Here is a 20,915-nt window from a genome sequence, read left to right as displayed (position 1 = left end):
TTGAAAGAGCAATAAACATTGAATTTTTTATGAATAATCAGACATTACACTTGGAATATAACCTTTTTGTTTGTTTAAAAATCTTAAATTAAATATAATTTAAATAAAAATACTAATAAATAAAGCACTTTTGAAAGACATAGTGCAGTCTTTATTTTTTGCTGCACTATTTTGCAGTGTTTTTTTTTTTGTTTTTTTTTACTGAAATCAAAAGCATTTCTGATTGGAGAAGGGAAAACATATAGTGTTTAATGGTACCAGTGTGCTGAAACAACCATCCCTGCTAAGCCGAATATATTTAACTGGGGTGTCGGGTCTCTTTTCGCGGGAGTTCTTCTGACCACATCATGCATCTTTATGTATTTATGTCACACGTACAGCCTCTAAAAGAGGTTTTAGTGTCTCTTTAAGACACTACCAGGCAGATGTGGGATAGTATTGAGTTGTGCAGCAGTGGGACTGTGTTCTCTGTAAAGATGGAGCTCCATCCAATACTTTTGGGATGAGTTGGGAAGTTGGGGATGAGGTGAAGTGGTGATCATACAACTTTAGTTCCTGACCTTTCTAAATGCTTTTGTGGCTGAATGAAATCAAATGCTAACGGCTATATGATGCTGTGAATCTCTAAAGGGGTGTGTCCAGTGAGTGTTAGCCTTGAGAATGAGATTACTACTGGTCTACTGCTGTGTTGTTTATGCGTTGCTGTACATTGCTTTTAGATTTGCATATAAACGGCTGATATATATCCTTGGCTACAATTTATACAGTGCTGTGGTGTTACGCTTGTCCTCCAGGTGTGTGTGTGTGTGTGTATGTGGCTGTGTGTGTGTGTGTGAATGGATTAGATAAACACACTCTTTGAGAGTGTGTAGTGTGTGGGCTGTTGCATCCCTCCCACACTGCAGCTCTCACAACTCCACCAGCACTCCACCGACTTCAATGACTTTCATCCCTTTCTGCATCCAACCAGAGGCCAAGCATGTTCACACACACACACGCATACACACACGCATACACACACACACACACACACACACACACACACACACACACACACACACACACACAAAAACACACCATCAAAATGCACTTCTCGGGCACAGACCATTCAAAATCCTGCTCTTAGCACCTTCTGCAGTTGTGTACCTGTAGGTGCACAACTATGATACAGCACCAATGAATATATAAACATATAGTTATATATTCCATTTTTCACGCTACTGCATTCATTCATGTGGAACTTGTAGTGGTAAACAGTTTACGTGCATTTGAGGTGCCTGATATGTTTCTTTTAGTATTATTATTATTTTTGTAACACTTTCTATACATGTTATCTCTATTAGACTCTATAAACACATTCATAACATATTATAATGCATTCATAAGGCATTATAAACATGGCTATAAATATTTTAAAAAAGCAAAACCCATTATAGCCATGTTTATTTTGCGTGATGAATTGTGTTTGTAATACATTATAATCATTAGTGATCTAGTCCCTTAATGGAAGTATGTAACCTAATTAATTAGTGAGTGGTTAAAAACATATGTAGAGCATTAAACAGGGTGTGTTTATAAGTTGGAAACTTTTTTAGTTATAGTGCAGAAAGAAACACAGCCAATTACAACTGTGATCTCTCTGACTTCTGCTGCTGATGCCGAAGCAGCACAATTCTGGATTTGAACCAAAGAACTCAAAAATCATAGTGGCAGCCATGACAAACTATCACAAAAAAAAAAAAAAAAACACTCATTGATAATTTATTTTTTATGACAAAAACAAGATGAAAACTACGTGAAAAATGAAACTTGAGAACAAGAACTATGATCAAATTGATTATTTTTTCATCAACAAATAACAAAACTAACCAAAAATGTCAAATACTGACTAACGGCAACATTACTTGTAAAAAAATTTATTTTTGACTAGTGATCGGTGCATATAACCCTATTGTTTTAAATCTGCATAGCTGAACTTATCCGCACTTTCTAATCAGTTACAGGGGCTCATACTGATCTAAGTTTTTTGAAGCTCTCAGTCAGCATATCTCAGCCTCCCCCAGTCTGAACTCCAGTCTTTATTCCTTAACTAGCACAAATCATCACCTGCTGTTTCACCAATTATGAGTGAGTTGTGTACATCCTCTAAGTCGACCTGACCTAAGATGATGTCTGGTCTTAACTTGTTGGATCAGTCTGTTCTGAATTTGGTGGATTGCTATTTCAGGGGCGCAGCTACCTGGACATGTCCAGCGCTTCTCAGCAGAAGAAACGGATCTGCTCGTTCACACTCATTCATTCTGTTTATTGTTAATGTATTAGTGCAGTTCACAAGCTGTGGGTTTGTGCAGTGCTGCATGTCCATTTTTGTGTAAGAAGTGCAGTTGTATGCATGTTGGGGATGGGCCTGTGCTGACAATTAATTGCCAAGATAGCTATTTGAACACCTGACTGTTGACGTGTCTAGTTTTTTTTTCAGACAGCGGCTCACCTGTGTTTTACATTGCCATGATAGCAATACACCAGAAATTTACCTGAATAGATCTCATATCGAGACCACGATGCCCATCAGCCTAGATATATTCACAAACTCTGTGGCTATTTAAATGGAACAGGTGCAAGGTTTAAAAATAGACTGTTGGCTGGGTGTAAGATAGCAATGGGCATTGTTCATCACTCTCTTCAACACCTTGAACTCAAGTTGTAATTTCATTTACACAATGAACTCAAAAAAATTAACAATTTTACATATTTTTTTATTCTAACTCAATTTTATTCAGCTTTAGAACTGTGTGTAGAGTCATTGCAGCCTCCCTGGTGACTAAGGCTGTATCAAGTCCCATTGGCACTCTTGATGCATGCTCAGTACCAAGTGTTGTGGTGTTGTTCTTCACTTATAAAGGGCAATGTATGTTTTTATTTTATTCATTTTAATTTAATCGTATTTTATTGCATAACATTACAATACTTCAACTATAGCTGGACTATAGAGAGGGATAGAGCAGAACCACACCTGCTCTATAATGTATGTACTGACAAAACCATCTCATTCAACTTGAGCAGAACCCGCTAGCTGCTTTGTGCCGTCACAAATAGCTTAATGAAAAATCAACACAAGCTCTGCTGATTACACAACAGCCTCCAATCCCATAACCCACCATCTGTTTACACAGCCAGCTCTCTTTTACGTGAAGAGAAGGAGTGAGGAGGAATCCACAATTACTCTTTCAATTATCATCCAGTCGAAAATACACACCGTAATCCCTTCAGCCGGCGTGCTTTAGCGTGGACAGGGGCTGAGTGACGGGCGGCAGTGCTGGGAGGGTACTCTGGAGTGTGTGGCAGAGGACACGGTTCAGGTTACACACACTTCTTTTATTAACAGTAATAATGGAAGCTTGCGTAATTACACTCTTCTTTTTCTTTTTCCCAATTATTTTTCTGTCAACCTTTGCGTCCTGCAGTTTCTGAGATGTCAGCGCTTGTTTATTTGTTGTTTTCTTGTCATCCCTCTATATTCCCATTAATTTATACATTTATTTTGGTCCCTATCAAATCAAAAGAAATTGCATCCCCTCTTTTGAGGACAGGTCCTCAAGGTCTAATCCCCTGTCATACTGACTGACCCACACTCCTGTATTCATTTTCATACATGACCAGACAATAGAGTTTTTTTCTCCTGACAGCCATCAAAGTCCATGTACTGTAATTCCATCAGGCCGGGTAACTGAGCTCTAATCCACAGCCATACTGACCTGCACTCATCTATCTGTTGTTGTTTCATCCCTTCTTCCTCCCATTGGCTCCCATTCATTTTCGTTTACACTCAAATGTGTCAAGTAATTAAGTATGAATACTTCATTACCTTACTTAAAGCTCCACTAGGAAGGATTGAGAGTGTCTGTATGTTAGTTTGTAAAGAATGAACCAGAAGTCCTTGTAGAACTGTTAGAACTAAAGGTCGGAAAGCAGGTCGCAGTTCTCGTGAGCGCTGGTCGCGGCCACCTCGGAAAACTAACAGAGTCTGGTTTGAGCTCAGAGGAGCTCCGGCACAGACACGAGAGCACCGCTATTCCTCCTATTACACCTCAATGCAGCGCTGCAGTGAGTTTCAAGCTGTAATTTTACGTCTTTAAAAAGATAAAAAATCAAGGAAATCCGACCTAGTGCTGCTTTAAGAAAAAAATGGTTATTTATACTTTAGTGGAGTAATTTTTTTTTCAGACTACTTTGTACTTCTACTCCTTACATTTTCACACAGTTATCTGAACATTCTACTCCTTACATTTTTTTAAATAGCCTCGTTACTCCTATTTCATTTTAGCTCCTTTTCATTCCTGCTTCTCATTATAAAAAAAGTGCCATCCACATAAATATATTTAATTTTCTGGCTTCCCCTGCTGCTGGAAAATTACAATTTTTTATACTTTTTTTTTTTAACAGTGTATGCAAGGCATATTTTTTTGCGCCCTCACGATACCAAACACATGCCGACATGCCCTAAATCCAGCTGCTATACAGTAGATCGCTAAAATAGGGCCCATACTGTAAGATCAGGTCTGGATAAAGAATGTATAGAATATGTGAGCAGTGATACATCGATTTTACTTGAGCTTTTAGAGTACTTCCAAAGCACACAAACGTGCAGACAACTCACACGTACACACACATACACACACACTTAAACACACACCCAATCATCTGTCACTGTAATGTAATGGCAGAGACTGAGCTGTCAGGGTTTTTTGTCAGCTGTTTTGATCTTCATGGTCTGTACCTCAGAACAACCCTCAGCCCTCGTCTTGAACCTGGAGAAGCCGTGATCTGCTCTCAGGCTCTCATGACTGAAGTGACATCATTACAGCTCCTCTTTATCTGAGATCAGCTGGATGGATCAGACGCTGTCAGGTGTTGCTGTAGGTCAGCGGCACTCAGAGGACGTCTGGGTGGCCAAAATACGATGTCTGCGGTGGATGAACAGCTTTAAATGACATTTTATTTAAAAAAAAATATACTGTATATACAAAAATGTTTCTTTTAATTAATGATTTTACCTACTTTACAGTGAGGAGTTCAAAATTTTAAAGTGTTAAATTTAAGTAACTCTTTTTTGAGTTTTAAGTAAATTTTATGAGTTATATTGCCCTAAATGCCATTCACAACAGTAAACAAACTGTACAACAAGAGTTAATTTTGCATTTTAGAATGAATTCATCACAGTACAGAGTGATATATTAACTATATTAGCTTCCTCTTGCGTCCACAGTTAGTCCTGTTGGATGTGGTTGGTCCTTCTTGGTGGTATGCTGACATTACCCTAAATACTGTGGCTCTTGATGCATCACAAAGGCTTGCTGTCTTGGTCACAGATGCGCCAGCAAGACGTGCACCAACAATTTGTCCTCTTTTGAAACTTCACACTCTGCTCTTACTGGTGCAATGTGCAATAAATGAAGATTGGCCACCAGGCTGCTCCAACTTAGCCATGAATCCTCCCACACTAAAATGACATTGTCCAACCCCTGTATATATGAGTATGTATAAGTCCTTAAAATAGAACCTTGTTGGAGCAAGACTCCATAATTCTTTTTAAATGTTTACCAGTTGAAATAGATCTATGGGCTCTACAAAACGTGTTCATTAAGTTTATGAAGCACAAAATCACTCTCACATAAAGAAGAGATTTCACCACCTCTGTTCTTGCCAGTTTTAGTTATTTTCAGAGTGAACCAATTAAGGGCTCTGTCACTTTTATGCAAATTTAGTGTTAGATTGTTTTAAATGGAAAAACAGGAACAAACTAGTTCATTCTTGACTAACATAGAAACACAAAACTTAATGTTTGAAAGAACTTACATTTTCCTCATCTGCTGGCTTGCTATGGACGGTAGATACAGATCCCTCAGTCAGACAAAGTCTGCTGGCTAGTCAGGCTCTGTACTGTCTGAGGTTCTCATCCAAAATGAAATAGCTGATTTTCAACTGATCTAGTTGGTGGTGCTTTGTTGGGGGTTGACAAGTGAGGAGTGATGTCACTGTGGTTATTTGCACAATAAGGAAGCATCCAAACGGCTTGTAGAAGCAAATGATTCCTGTTTTTTTTCCCCCACATGGAGTGTTTATAGGGTCAGTCGAGACCCAAGTGAAAAAAAACAAAAGCACTGAAAAAGTGGGTTTTGCATAATTGATCTCATTAAATAGCTGAATAATAATCACATGGTTCAAGAAGTTGACGCATTTTTGCTCTACAGGTGGAACAGCTCTCAAAACTGTTAATTTAAAATATTTATTTTCGTTTTTTTTTTTCAACTCTAGACAGTGTTGATTTGAGTTTACTTCTGTATATGATGAATAAATTCTAAATTATTTGTTAAGTTAGACCCTGTTACTTTCCCAAAACTATAAAACTGAGTATCTGTGGGAGACAGAAGAAGCATGCAGCGTTCATTAATATGAAAAGAAAGTCTACAGTCCAACATTTTTAGCCACAAAAAGTCACAAAAACTAAACGTTCTCTTTCTGTTGTTTATTCCCAGTGGGTAATTAGATCTCTTTTCATTAGATGAATGTCAGGATAGGTAGTGGGAAATCACAGTCTTATAAACAATAAACTCTACAGCGGACTCACAGCTGCGAACACTTGCTGTTCCTGCAGCACAGAATCATGGGTTTGAAGTCTAAAATGAGGTTAGTGTGGAGGAAGGGGGCGTCACTAGCCCTTTTTTAGGGGGGCTTAAGCACACCTAAAAGGAGTTGCAACACCCCAAAATTGAAAGCATAAAGTTATGGATTAATTTTTTACATTTTAAAGAGAAGTTTGTCTCTAATTAGCTAAAATGTTCCAACCTAATAAAGTAAATTACTTTCTTTCCACGCTGTCGCACACTGGGTGCACGCGAAAAAACGAACAAAGTTAAAGGAGAACTTTGGTGTAAAATGGACTTTTGGTGTGGCAAAACATGATAAAAATGCTTACCTTTGATGAATAGCACACCTCTGTTCTCCCACAGTGTTCCAAGATCCAGAAATTTTAACAGTTTGTCCGAAACCCTTCAGACTGGGCGACACAGGGTATAATTTGCCCCGATAAATCACCTTTTACACCATTATCCAGCTCAAAGTAGGTCCACACCTCCTTGCTAGAATCAGGAGAGCCCTGACATTTAAAACAAGACATTAATAACTTAAAAAGTTAAAAAGTGCCCAAAAAGCTTATTAAAAACCTCTTTTTATATCCTATAAAGCGAGCTTCATCTCTGTGCGCCGCCATCACTGTACTGATAATGACATGGACATATATATACATAGACTCCGCATAGTCTGGCTCCTGGCGCCGGCCACTACGCTATGCACAGTATATATTTATATATATATATATATGTCTATGTTGTTTTTTTTAGTTCAGTAATGGCGGCCCTCTGAGCTGATGTTTATAGGATATAAACATTAGTTTTTAATAAGCTTCTTATACACTTTTTAAGTTATTAATGTCTAATTTTAAATGTCAGGGCTTTCTGGAGCTATTTTAAGCCTGGATAACGGTGAAAAAAGCAATTTATCAAGGCAAAATATGCCCTGTGTCACCCAGTCTGAAGGGTGTTTGGACAAACTGTTCAAATTTCTGGATCTCAGAACGCTGTGGGAGAGCGGAGGTGTGCCATATAAAATCAAAGGTAAGTACTTTTTATCATGTTTTACTACACCAAAAGTCCATTTCACACCGACTGGAGTTCTCCTTTAAACATCACTCTGTATGCTGTTGTAGTTTGATGCTTTTTAAGCACTGGTTAAACTGGATGAACTGAGAGAGGCTAGCTGAGCTGCTGTTTCTGGTTTTTGTGCGTTTATATTAAAGGTGAGGTGCTAGACTAGTACTGTCTGTATGTGTATCAGCTAATTAATGTTATCTATACTGAGTTTTGAGTAGCTTTCAGCTTTCATCTATTTAAATTAGACTAGATAATGGAAAATTAAGCTGTGGGAGGTGTTTCTGATTTAAAAAATGTCTCTCATTTCATCTTCTTTCATTTTAAAAGACGTTTAAAATGAAAGTAACACACCCGTCCCCTGTGGATAATAATTTGTGTGTCTCATTTGAATGTAAATGATTCTATTTCTTCTGATAAGACACACTCACCCCTCCTGGGAAAAGACCTAGAATACAAGAGCTGGCCCTGTTTGCTGGTATATACAGTATATAAGGCTTAGCTACTGGGCTGTAGTAGCCTTTCTTTAGGATCTGACTTCTAAACACAGATTCACACACACACACACACACACACACAAACTCTTACACAGACCCACTGGCATACATCAGACCACTGAACAGGTCAGTGAACTGTCCTGTCCCTTGAGGATAGAGAGCGAGAGAGAGAGAGACAGAGACAGGGAGAGAGAGAGAGAGAGAGATAGGCTGGCTAATATTTCTCATCATGCTTCTTTCATACACCTCAAGGCTAAGCTGCTCATTTTTCCAGCAGTCCACAGCTCTGGCTTGTCCTTGCTACTGGCACATGGTCAGCATTAAACAGAACACTATGGGAATGAAGAGTTCATAGGATTGGTTCGGGGTCGTGTCAATATGTGGACACAGTTGCGGATCCATTAAGACCAATTGAGATTCTTTATTAGCACTCAATATGAAGCATTGCCGTAATACAGGACATTCTGTTGAAGGCTAGCATGAGTCTAAAGTCACCTTGTCAAATGCCATCCAGTAGATCAACTTATCCTGTGCAACAGAGGTAACTCTAGGTCTTCCTTTTCTGGGCCAGTTTCATCATAATGTTTTTGATGGTCTTTGCGACTGCACTTGAGTATAATTTCAAAATATTTGGAACTTTTCATTGTTTAAAGTATGTTTTTTGTTTATTTAGTTGAGAAGTTCTTGCCATAATATGGATTAGAATATTCTCTTGAAAAGTTCAGCACAGCTGTTAACTGAAAGCTGAACATTCCAGGTGACTACCTCATAAAACTGAATGAGAAAATCCAGCCAAGATGTGTAAAACTGTCTAACCTAAGCAAGAGCTGCTACTTTTTAGAAGTATCTAAAATATCTAACATATTCTGGTTTGTTTAACACTTTTTTGTTTGTCATTTGACACAACATTCTGGAGAACACCCACACTTGTATATAAGCTGTGAGGTGTTATCTTGTTAGTAAGGCTAAACACTGGCCAGCATGGTCATTGCAAGGCAAACTACGGGAGTCGGAGCAAGGTCTGGTAGGGGTGTGTACTGAGAATACATCATAGAGGGCATTACCGCCCACAGTGGACAGTGCAGTGGGTGGCAATGATCTCGACCAGCAGCAGTGCAGCATTTTTTAGCTTCCAAGGGACAAGTCAAAAGTCATGGGACACACTACAAGTTCCTGTCCCATAACATTTAACATGGCAGTAGTGTCTTTTAAGCTAAAATTCCATGGAATGAAATGAAGGCCCTATATGTGACATAATCAGACCATCTTTAAGACCAAATATGTCCATGTCAACTGTTAAGTGAATCATGTGACTCATGGCTTGATATGCATTTTGTTTTTTTCTGCTGTTTTCAATCAGGTCCTTAAATTCTGCACTCGGGTACTCTCTTCATTTCTTTATGCTCATAATTGCAATGCTCTCACAATGCTCTTATTTATTCTTCATAGATTAAAGTACTGTAATGGCAATGATCTTGACCAGCAGCAGTGCAGCATTTTTTAGCTTCCAAGGTTCCTCTGGTTCGTGGGGACGTTGGGGGGGAGGGTAAATCTTGTAGGCAGCGAAGATGGCTGTGTCCCAAAAACCGTGACTGTTTAAAACCACGCGCCATGTAGGTCTCTTGCCCTAAAGTACGCCATATTGTTGATGTCACCAAAGAGTACATTTCGAGAGGCAGTGCAGCGTTGAAAGCACTCCTGTTTTTCCTACATTCGGATTACGATACCCAGAATGCACCACACACTGACATCTCACCTATTCACGATCACCTGACACTGCACAAGCATTGAGATCACCTGAATATTGAGATCACCTGTGGACTACACTATATATATACACCCTCACTTCACACATACCCCTGGCGAGTGTTGATTTTTTTTTCCTCATGTTTTTCTTTCCTGTGTTATCTCTCTCATTTCCGATTTTGTTTTTGTACTTTCCGACCCTGATGTTGCCTTGCCTGTGTATGACTCTTGCACTGTGTATCGTATATGGTATGTTAATTCCCTCTTGCTATCATTTACCGGTGTTGACCCTGCTCATTTTGACCACTCTTTTGCCCACCACATTATTTAAGTACTTTGTACTATATAAAGTACTCTGAGTTCTATTCAGACATGAGAGAGTGATTTGGGACAAGTTTGTAAACACTAATATATGAAGAGGATGACCGAAACGTGACAAAAAATTTGGTGGCTTTGCTACAAACATTATTTTCAGGGCTCCAGAGGCCCATACCAGGTGATGTCTCTGACTATGATTACTATTATTATTATGATTTTTCAACAGTCTGTGATAGATGTGGTTGGAGCACCAGCACTGTGAACAAGGACCTGACAAGTAAAAGAGTAGATTGAGTAAATGATCGCACTAGAGAAGACATTCCCGGATGGGTTTTGAAAACATTGAATGCCGTAACTCATGTTGAATTTTTACTCCAATCACGTTATTCTGTTTGACTTACTTTGCCCTTGTGGAAAGCTCTTTCTACTGCTGGTCTCTCCACCATTCCCACATTTATAGCTCATTTTTATATAACCCAATTAGATGGTAAACAGTTGCTGCACATCACATGGAGAATGCACATGTCCCTGCAGTACAGTCGGCTGGGTGTCACAGCTTGTCCGTTCTGTTCGTGTGTCAAATGTGATTTAGCAGCACTACAGACATGAGCACTGCTGAAATCAGCCTGGAGTAGAGAACAGAACAGCCCAGAGCGGAGAGCGTCCTTTAGCCTGTAGTAGAGTAGCCTTCAGAAGAACAACAGCACTTTACATCCTGAAGCAGAGAGAGCGGCAGTGGAAACTAGTTTAGAGTATGATGACCTACTGAGAGAAAAACACTCTCTAAGAACATGAGCAAGAAAAACATTTAGAGATTATACACACAGTAACTGTACTGGATGTAGTCCCTTCATTTCAGGCAAAACAGGCACCTTCTTGGGCTCCCAGGCCAGTGTGGAGGCCCCTGAAGTCTACAGCAGTGGCAATGTGTAAGGGGGCCTGCCTGGTGCCACTCACTCTTGTTGCAAGTGGCGTGCATCAAATGTAAAGCAAATATATATTTTTTCTTTTGTCTTCTAACATCTCTAGCAGAGCAGCGTAGTTTTCCCAGTATGGGATATTTGATTTAGTTTCGGCTCTTCCCATAGTTTACTCCTCTTTTGTCATATTTAGATTGTACACAGATTGATGTTTGACAAATATGGGAAATATATATTGAGAAATATTTTTTTTTTCTAGTCAGATTCAGATTTCTTTTGGAGGTGTCTCTCTCTCTCTCTTTCTCTCTCTCTCACTCATTCTCTCACTCTGTCTCATTCTCTCACTCTGTCTCATTCTCTCTCACTTTCATTCTCTCATTCTTTCTTGTTCTGTCTCTATCACTTTCATTCTCTCGTTCTCTCTCTCACTCTCATTCTCTCATTCTTTCTTGTTTTCTTTGTCACTCATTCTTTCATTCTCTCATATTCTTATGCTCTTTCTCTCTCACTCTTATTCTCTCACTCTTTCTCGTTCTCTTTCTCACTCTCATTCTTTCTTGTTCTGTCTTTATCACACTCTCTCTCACTCTCATTTTCTCACTCTCTCATTCTTTCTCTCACTGTCTTTCTTATTCTCATTCTCTCGTTCTTTCATGTTCTCTGTATCATTTTTCCGTTCACTCTCTCATTCTCACGCTCTTCCTTGTTCTCCCTCTCATTCTTTCTTGTTCTCTTTCTATTACTTAGCCCATCACTCAGTCTTTCATTCTCTCTCTCTCATTCTCATGCACTTTCTCGTTCTCCCTCTCACTCTCTCGCTCTTTCTTGTTCTCTCTCTTCCTCTTATTCTCTCACTTATTCTCTCTCTCTCTCTCATTGTCTCACTTGCTCCCTTGTTCTATTTCTCTCTCTCATTATCTCGCTTTTTGTTCTCTCTCAGCTCTCTCTCTCTCTTTCTCTTACTCTCTTTCATTTACTCTCTTGGTTTATTGCTTTCTCTCTTTTGTTTTCTCACTCACACTCTCGTTCTATCTCTCTCTCTCATTCTCTCACTCGTTCTCGCTCTCTCTATCTCATGTTCTGTCCAGACTCATAAACGCAATCTTATCACTCGCAAATAACAATGATGAACTTAATGAACTTTTTTTTTATTGAAAGCTTCTAGCAGCTTTGCAGTTCTGTCTGTAGAGTTATCTGGCTGTGCACTCTGTTGTATTTTATATTCACCTTATCCATACTGTCACATTACCATCATGGTTGTGGTCTGTTTTAGGTAGAGCATGTAACAATGGTGATGAATTTAGGTGTAAATTGATGCTTGGGCCCCAACAGAACTGAACTTTTTATTTATAGTAGAACCCTTTAATAGCAGAATGAAGTTGATACCTAAAGCAATGTAATGGTACCGGAGGAGCTTAATGGTACAGTTGGGGTAGGTGTGGGATCCAAGTGCAGAGCAGATATGAATATACAATGGATTTATTTATATATATATTTATATACTTATAAAGATATAGTTATATTATGTATTATTCAGTTCTAGTAATAGTTTTAAGATAATAATTTTAAAGGTTTCTCCAAGGAGAATGGAGAATGGGTGTGGAAAAAAAGGCTGGAAACAGAACAAAGGAAATGCCACCAAATGGCTTGTACCAACAAAAGACAGCTTTCAACTTCAAATAAACCAAACTAAAACACAACCAAACTCAAAACTGTCTGAGCACAGCTCAGTCCTCTCTTTTTGTTCTCTTTTGAGCTTCTTTTCTTTTCTTTTTGTGTGGCTGTCTTTTCAGACCTATTTTCTTCTTTTGAAATCACCTTTTCTTTTCTTTTTTGTGTGGCTTTCTTTTTAGATCTCTTTCCTTTTTTTGAGATCACCTTTTCTTTTCTTTTCTTTTCTTCTCTTTTCTTTTCTTTTTATACCCTCTAGTACCAGTCACCCCTCTGCTAAGGTGCAACAGTGAGGTCTGGTTTGACTGAGGTTTATATAGGGTAGTCCACAGGTGCAGCTCGTTGACGCTGACCACCGCCGGGTATTCTGGGAGTTGGAGATTTGAGATCCAACTCTACCATTTCCTCCCCTATGTCTACCAGTCCCCCTGCTGCCAGCTAGCAATGCAGCACTGTCCATCACACTTAAAGCCACCAGTCATGCCAGGGCCATAGCCAGTAGCGTACAGGGACAGTATGTGACCTATACCAACGTCTGGATTAGCAAGAGTTCTCAGTGCTCATCACATTCATACCACAGCTGAGACCACTTTTACAATTTCAGCATTGTGTGTATGTTTCCGCTGATGACATCAGTGATGGGGAAAATAAAGGAGAGGACGTTGGTGAGGTGGAGGCCTCAGCTGCAGGTTGAAAAACCTTTCAGTTCGTTTGGAACAGTAAGCCGAGAGTGAACGCTCCACTGCACTGCGTGATTATGGAGATTATTGGTCCGTGCAGTAATTGTATTATTCGGAGCCTTTGGGTGTGGGAAGTGAGACTCGAGCTGAGGAACCGGAGCGGCGTTCGGGTCTCCATTCACATGCTAATCTGTGTTAGAAATCAATAGCAGGAGTCATCTGGAGAACCAGCGTGTTCCACTGTACGCTAAAATATGCAGAAAACATCACAGTGAGAATGAACATGTTTCTGAAGGTGGTTATTGTGAACACATTGTTTTGCCTTTTCTTGTTACCAGGGAAACTCTGTCTGTCACAAAGCGGATTATTCTATTTTTAAAGCGGACGTTCTGAACAGGACTGGAACTAATAACAGTAACATTTATACACTCCGCTGATCACTAAGTCGGTATTGATCTGCAATCTGGAGCTCATAGCTCTGTTTAACTGCAGAGCTGATATGCCATTGATTAGCAGCTGTGTGATAATAGGTAACAGCGGGCTGGGAACATTGAATTAGAGATGCAATACGTGCAATACGTGAGTCGTGCTTCTTTTAAGGGTGTTTCACACTTGTACTGAATATGTGGGTCTGCACCCAAAATTGTAACTGGGCTGTTTAAAGCAAAAGTATTCAGTCCCTCTATATCAATACTTAGTAGAACCACCTTTTACTGCAATTACAGCATCTAAAGACATTTTAAAATGTTGAGTGTTTTTTACCCATCCTTCTTTGCAAACTAGTTCAGGCTCAGCCAGGTTGGAAACAGCAATTTTCCATTTTTCATTCCACTGTAGCTTTGGCTGTATGTTCAGGGTCATTGGAGTTTTTAAAGAGCTTTATTGAAAAAAAAATACATATTACAAAACATCAAGTACAGAAAACATATACATCACAAATTACCTTTCAGAACAAGCATGTAATTACACAGTTCATGATATTTTATTAAACTCTCGAATACTATATATTATCTATCGTCATTAAATCATAAGCAGTTTAAAAAGTCCCATGAAACATTATTTTTCTTTTGTCTATTATATTTTTGTCTCTGTTTTAGTTTAACTATGCACTGTTTGATCACTTTATCACTATTTATAAGAAAACATTTTCTGTGGTCATTTTGCATCTAGTGACCCATATTTGATTAACAATAGTGCATATACACAACCAAAAGGCAGTCCTTTTTTTTTACATGATTTATCTAAGTTAAAAGTCCCATATATAATGTGTTCTCTCGTTACATCAATGTCCAGTCTGTAATTTTTAAAAGCACTCCATACTTCTTTGGATCTGTTGCAGTCGATCAGTAAATGACCGACTGTTTCAGTTACCATACAGTTGGGTATTGAAATGGCTCAAAAGTTACTAGTTAGGGCACTATTGAGTGGGTCGGCCATTTTTCTTTGAGTATCCGAATTGTAAGGAGAAATCGAACGTGATTTTTAGGGCGCTTAAAACTCCCATAATGCATCATGATTTATAGCAATCATCCAATGGAACTCAGTGGACCATGAATTATATGGCATATGAGAGTTTGGATTTGCCTTTCTTACCAGCATATGAGCTGTAACCCCACAGCATACTATATTAGCTGTGACTTCCACAGTTCCCCTGAACTGCACACAGTGCACTATATGTTATATATATAAAGAATGAGATTAATTCCAGGTCAAATATTAGAGCCATAATCAGTGAGTCACTGGTGGAGCTGATTCATAATGTGCTTAAATAGTGGACTATATATATAACAGCAATCTGTAGCCCTCACCCATGTGTGACATACGTATGGGCATGAGCACACTCGCCAGCAAACATGTATACAAACACACACACACACACACATGCACACACACACACGCACACACACACATGCACACACACTCACACACACACACACAGCTGCTGGCACACTAGTGTGAATGTGATCAGTGGTGTATGTCTGGAGGTTATCTCTTAGGCTATACTGCTAATCTCACACATTCATTAGTGCAAAGTCTGATCTTCCTCACCTCCCCATCCTCCGTCTCTCACACTATCTTTTTCATCTCTCCCTCTCTCTCTATCCCTCCTTCTTTCTTTCTCTCTTTCTCATTAATACTGCTAATGCTCCAGAGAGCTGTCAGTCAGAACAGGCAGATTGGCAGATTGCCAATAAGAAAAAAAAAAGAAAAAGAGAGAATTAGAGGATTGAATTTTGTGTCCTACATACAGAAGGTATTGGGAGTGTGTGTGTGTGTGTGTGTGAACATATGCACACACACACACACACACACACACACACCTGCACATTTATAGCCTCTTATGAATGCAAAACAAATACAGTACTCTTTTAATTCTCTTGGGCCAGGATGCTCCATTCAGGCAGTGCACACATTATATTTACACACACTAATACATACAAATATATATATATATATATATATATATATATATATATATATATATATATATATATAGTATATTGTTATCTTGTGTGTGAGGTTGAACACTGGCCTGTGTTGTCATAGCAAGGTAATATGAATTATGGGAGTTGACATTCCTCGATCCGCACAGTATCACTTGTTTACCAAGAATACATCATAGAAGTTGTTACCACCCACAGTGGACAGTGCAGTGGGTGGTACTGATTGTGGTGTCTGGCTAGAATTGTCTGTGTGACCTCTGGCAGAAACCACATCCCCTTTCTAAGCTTTAATATCTTTAATGATTCATGGCAAAAGTCATGTGACATTATATTTACATATGGGTGAAACTTTGCAGCCACTGCCTCTGCTAAGTTTATTTTGTGGCTGCCATGATCTAAATATGTAATTTTTGCAATATATAATGTCAAATATCACATTATTGACTGTGTAATTAAGTAGCTATATGTAATAATAGTGTAATAAATGTACTATAAGAATACCTTTATATAACAGCAACAAAATATATATTAAAATTAGTTCTTTTTTCACAGTTAGGAGATATTCGTTCTGAAAGAGCATCCTAATGAACACTACCTCACTGAAAGCACCTGTGTGAATGCAGGTGCACGTCACATACACTGATACTGAAGTGAGACTGAGTAGGTGTTTATTAATCCGGTGTGGTTTTCAGTGTGAACACGTGACTTTTTTCAGGATGTGTAACTCTGCGTTTAGCTGTTTTACTCTCGTTGGGTTTGATTCAGCTCCCTTAGGCTCCTCCCACACTGATGTTTCAGACTGATTTAATTGTCTCATCTGAGGTTTCTGTTTCAGACCTGCTGCTAATACTGCCACTGTACTCCTTCCTTCCTTTCTTTCTTTCTTTCTTTTCTGTTCTGTGTGTGTGTGTGTGTGTGTGTGTGTGTGTGTGTGTACTGAACTTGGGGGCTTGTGTTGTAACCCCTCAAAGAGATGAGAGCAACAGGGAGAGAGAAAGAGAGAAAGAAAGAGAGAGAGACATGGTAGAGAGAGTGATAGATAGCAAGAGAGAAAAGACAAGCAGAGAAAAAGAGAGAGATGGAAAGACAGAAAGAGAATGAGCAAAATTGGCAAGAGAGATAAAAAGACATAGAGAAAGAGAGAGAAAGAGTAAAACTGGAGAGAGAGAGAAAGAGAGAGAGGGAGAAAAAGGGAGTGGGAGACCTATTGAGATATTGAGAAAGAAAGGGGACATAAACAGGGAGTAAGAGAGAACAGAGAAAGAAAGAGAAAAGTAGAGAGATGGAGACACAGAAAGCTAAATTGGTGAGAGAGATAAAAAGAGAGGGAGAAAAAGAGAAAGAGTGAGAAAGAGTAGAACTAGAGAGAGGAAAAGAGAGAGAAAACCTATGAGACAGAAAAAGAAAGGGAACATAAACAGGAGGTGAGAGCGAGAACAAAGAGAGAAAGAGGAGGAAAAAAAATGAGAGAAAGAGATAGAGATAAAAGGAGAGGGAGACAAAGAAAAAGAGTGAGAAAGAGAGAGAAAAAGTAAACTGGAGAGAGATAAAAAGAGAGAGAAAACCTATTGAGACAGAAAAAGAAAGGGAGAGAGAGAGAGAACAAGCAGAGAAAGAGAGAGAAAAAGAGAGACAGAGAAAGAAAAAGATTGGCGAGTGAGATAAAAAGAGATGGAAAACAAGAGAAAGAGATAAGAGAGAGCGAGAGCAAAATAGAGACAGAAAAAGAAAGAGAACATAAACAAACAGAGAAAGAGAGTAAGGAAGGAAAGGAAGAGAAAAAAAGAGTATAAGAATAAGAGAATAAGAAAGCGTAAAGTAGAAAGAGAGAAAAGAGAGAGTTAAACAGAGAGAGAGAGAAAGATAGACAACAGAGGGGAGAGAAACAGAGTAAGAGAGAGAGAGAGAGAGAGAGAGAGAGAGAGAGCAGAGCAGCAGTACGCTAGAGCAGAAGTGCATTCCGGTTGGCTGTCAGGAGCGAGCGAGCGAGCGCGTATGAGAGCGCGCGAGAGTAAGAGAGAGAGAGAGTGGGAGAGAGAGAGGTGTGGAATATGCTGAAGCTGAGATGTGTTGGACGGTCCTGACAGCGCTCCCTCCTCCTCCTCTTCCTCCTCTTCCTCCTCTTCTTCCAGCACACAGGCTTTTTCTCACTGACCTGCTGAAGATCCGCTCAGTGCTCTGTGTGTGTGTGTCTGCGTGAAGATTCTCCACACACACACACACACTCCTGCTCACTTACACACATACACACACACACATAGACACACATGCACACATAGACACACTTACGCACACACCTTACACACACGCTCAACCTCATTTAACAGCCACACATGCACGCATCCACATGGGCAGGCTTTGAAACACACACACACACACTCACACACTGCAGAGGAGGGCATCCGGACCCCTGCATGAGAAGGAACTAACTTTGTGCCTCTGTGTGGACCGCGTGGACCCCCTCTCACACTCTCTCTGAGACACACACACACACACACACACACACACACTCAGCTCTGCGGATCCTCTGCTGCAGTCAGGACCCTCTGCCCGGACTGACTCCGTTCCTCCTCTTGCGGACCCTCCTGGCTCTGTGCGTCTGCCGGTCGTGATGCAGGTGTCCATAGCCTGCACCGAGCACAGTCTGAAGGGGCGGAACGGAGACCATGTCAAGCAGAGCTCCACCAGCCCCAGCGTGGTCAACGCCGCGCGGGCCAAGTTTCGCACTGTGGCCATCATCGCCCGCAGCTTCGGCTCCTTCACCCCCCGACACCACATCTCCCTCAAAGAGTCCACCGGCAAGCACACCGGCATGAAGTACCGGTACGTCCTGCTACTGCTTTATCCACTACTCCATCCATCCATCCATCCACCCATCTCTCCACCTGTCCATCCTTAACTCTGCATTTTCACTCTGCCTCTGTTCAACTCTGTTAAACTTTCGCCCTGTCTCACTTCCATCTCTCACCCTCAACATCTTATAAAACATTGTATTTTTACATTTCTCTATCTTCATCTTATTTCCATCTCACTCCCTCTTAACTTACTTATCCCTCACTGAGCTTCTTTTAAACTTTGTCTTTTTTACATCTCGTCTCTTTCTCTAGTTTTGCTCGATTTTAGCATCTTTGCAGCATCACATTTCCCTTAATGAGCATCCATTAGGCTTTGTCTTTTTACAGCTTTCTCTCTGTCTCTTTCTCTTTGATTTGTAGCATCTTTGCAGCATCATCTCCCTTCCGTCTCACTCCCTCTTTACTTACGTGTCCCTCACTGAACGTCTTTCAAACTTTGTCTTTTTGAATATCTTTCTCTGTCTCTCTGATTTGTAACACCTTTGCAACATCTTTTAAGCTTAATGTCTTTTTCCCAACTGTCTGTATCTCTTTCTCCCTGATTTGTAGCATCTTTGCAGCATCATCAAACTTCTCTCACTCCTTCTTTACTTACTTGTGCCTCACTGAGCATCTTTTAAACTTTATCTTTTTACATGTCTTTCTCTGTCTCTCTGATTTGTAGCATCTTTTAAGATTAATATCTTTTTTTCCATCTGTCTCTATCTCTCTCTCTTTGATTTGTAGCATCTTTGTAGCTTCATCTCATTTCCATCTCACTCCCCTCTTACTTACTTACTTACTTGTCCTTCAATTTGCATCTTTTAAGCTTTGTCATTTTTTTACATATCTTTCTCTGTCTCTCTGACATCTTTGCAACATCTTTTAAGCTTTGTCTTTTTACATATCTATTTATGTTTCTCTTTTTTTCCTTGATTTTGTAGCATATTTGCAGCATCATCTCATGTCCATCTCATTCCCCTCTTACTTACTTACTTGTCCTTTACTCTGCATCTTTTAAGCTTTGTCTTTTTTTACATATCTTTCTCTGTCTCTCTGATTTGTACCATCTTTGCAGCAGCATCTCATTTTCATCTCACTCCCTTCTTACTTACTGGTCCCTCACTTTATATCCTTTTAGCTTTGTCTTTTTACATTTTCTCTTTGATTTTTAGCGTAATCATCTTATTTCCATCTCAATTCCTCCTTACTTACTTGTTGCACATCTTTTAAGTTTTTACTTTTTACATCCTTTTGTTCCTCTTGTTTTCTCTGATTTTAGCATCTTTGCAGCATCATCTCACTCCCTCTTTACTCATTTGTCCCTTGCTCAGTATCGTGTTAGCTGTGTCTTTTTCATTGCTTTTTTCTTTCTCTCTCTTTATAGCATCTTTGCAGCATCATCTAACTTCCATCTCACTCCCCTCTTACTTCTCCTCCACTCTGCATCTTTTAATGTGTCTTTTTACATCTTTGTCTCTTTCGCTTGTTTTCCCTGATTTTAGGATCTTTGTAGCATCGTCTCACTTCCATCTCACTCCCACCTTTCTTACCTCTCCCTCACTGAGCATCCTTTTGGCTTTGTCTTTTTACATCTCTCTCCATCTTTCTCTGTCTTTCTCTCAGATTTTTAGCATCTTTGCAGCATCATCTCACTTCCATCTCACCCCCTACCTGCTTACTTGTCTCTCACTGAGCATCTTTTAAACTTTGTCTTTATCTCTCTCTCTCTCTGTTGAGCCTACTCTCCATTTTCCTTTCTCCCTTATTTGTATTTTGGTCTTTTTTATCTCTCTGTTTTTCTTTCTGTCGGATTTTAAGCATCTAAGCAGCATAATCTCTCTTCCATCTCACTTTCTACTTTCTTCCTTACTAACTTCTTTCTCACTCAGCATCTATTATGCTTTTCATTTTTATCTCTCTTTGTCTCTCTCTCAGATTTTTAGCATCTTTTCAACATCATCTTACGTCCATCTTACACCCTCTTTTCTTACTTATCCCACGCTCAGCATTTTTTAAGCTTTGTCTTTATACACCTCTCTCTCTCTCTATCATCTTTGCAGCATCATTTCATTTCACTTCTATGTTATTCTTATCTT

The 20,915-nt window shown here is 39.5% G+C and overlaps 1 protein-coding gene and 1 long non-coding RNA gene across 4 annotated transcripts in view; both read left to right on the top strand.

Annotated features, from left to right (window-relative positions):
• LOC125804584 (uncharacterized) overlaps positions 1–20,915 on the top strand; it is a 432,046-nt gene that overhangs the window by 260,968 nt on the left and 150,163 nt on the right. The gene's annotated exons all lie outside the window — the stretch shown is intronic.
• Positions 1–20,915, top strand: part of kcnab1a (potassium voltage-gated channel subfamily A regulatory beta subunit 1a) — a 253,238-nt gene that overhangs the window by 82,160 nt on the left and 150,163 nt on the right. The window contains exon 1 of one of the 3 annotated variants that reach the window (XM_007232085.4): positions 18,104–18,805. The exons of the other annotated variants lie outside the window; for them this stretch is intronic. Coding sequence (XP_007232147.2) covers positions 18,594–18,805 — 212 coding nt within the window. The 5' untranslated portion in view covers positions 18,104–18,593. Of the gene's footprint in view, positions 1–18,103; positions 18,806–20,915 lie in introns of those variants that run through there. 3 annotated transcript variants of the gene reach the window in all.

The sequence above is a fragment of the Astyanax mexicanus genome, chromosome 9 (assembly GCF_023375975.1).
Source record: "Astyanax mexicanus isolate ESR-SI-001 chromosome 9, AstMex3_surface, whole genome shotgun sequence".
In the NCBI taxonomy this organism is placed as follows: domain Eukaryota; kingdom Metazoa; phylum Chordata; class Actinopteri; order Characiformes; family Acestrorhamphidae; genus Astyanax; species Astyanax mexicanus.
This window is presented reverse-complemented; position numbering and strand designations above follow the sequence as displayed.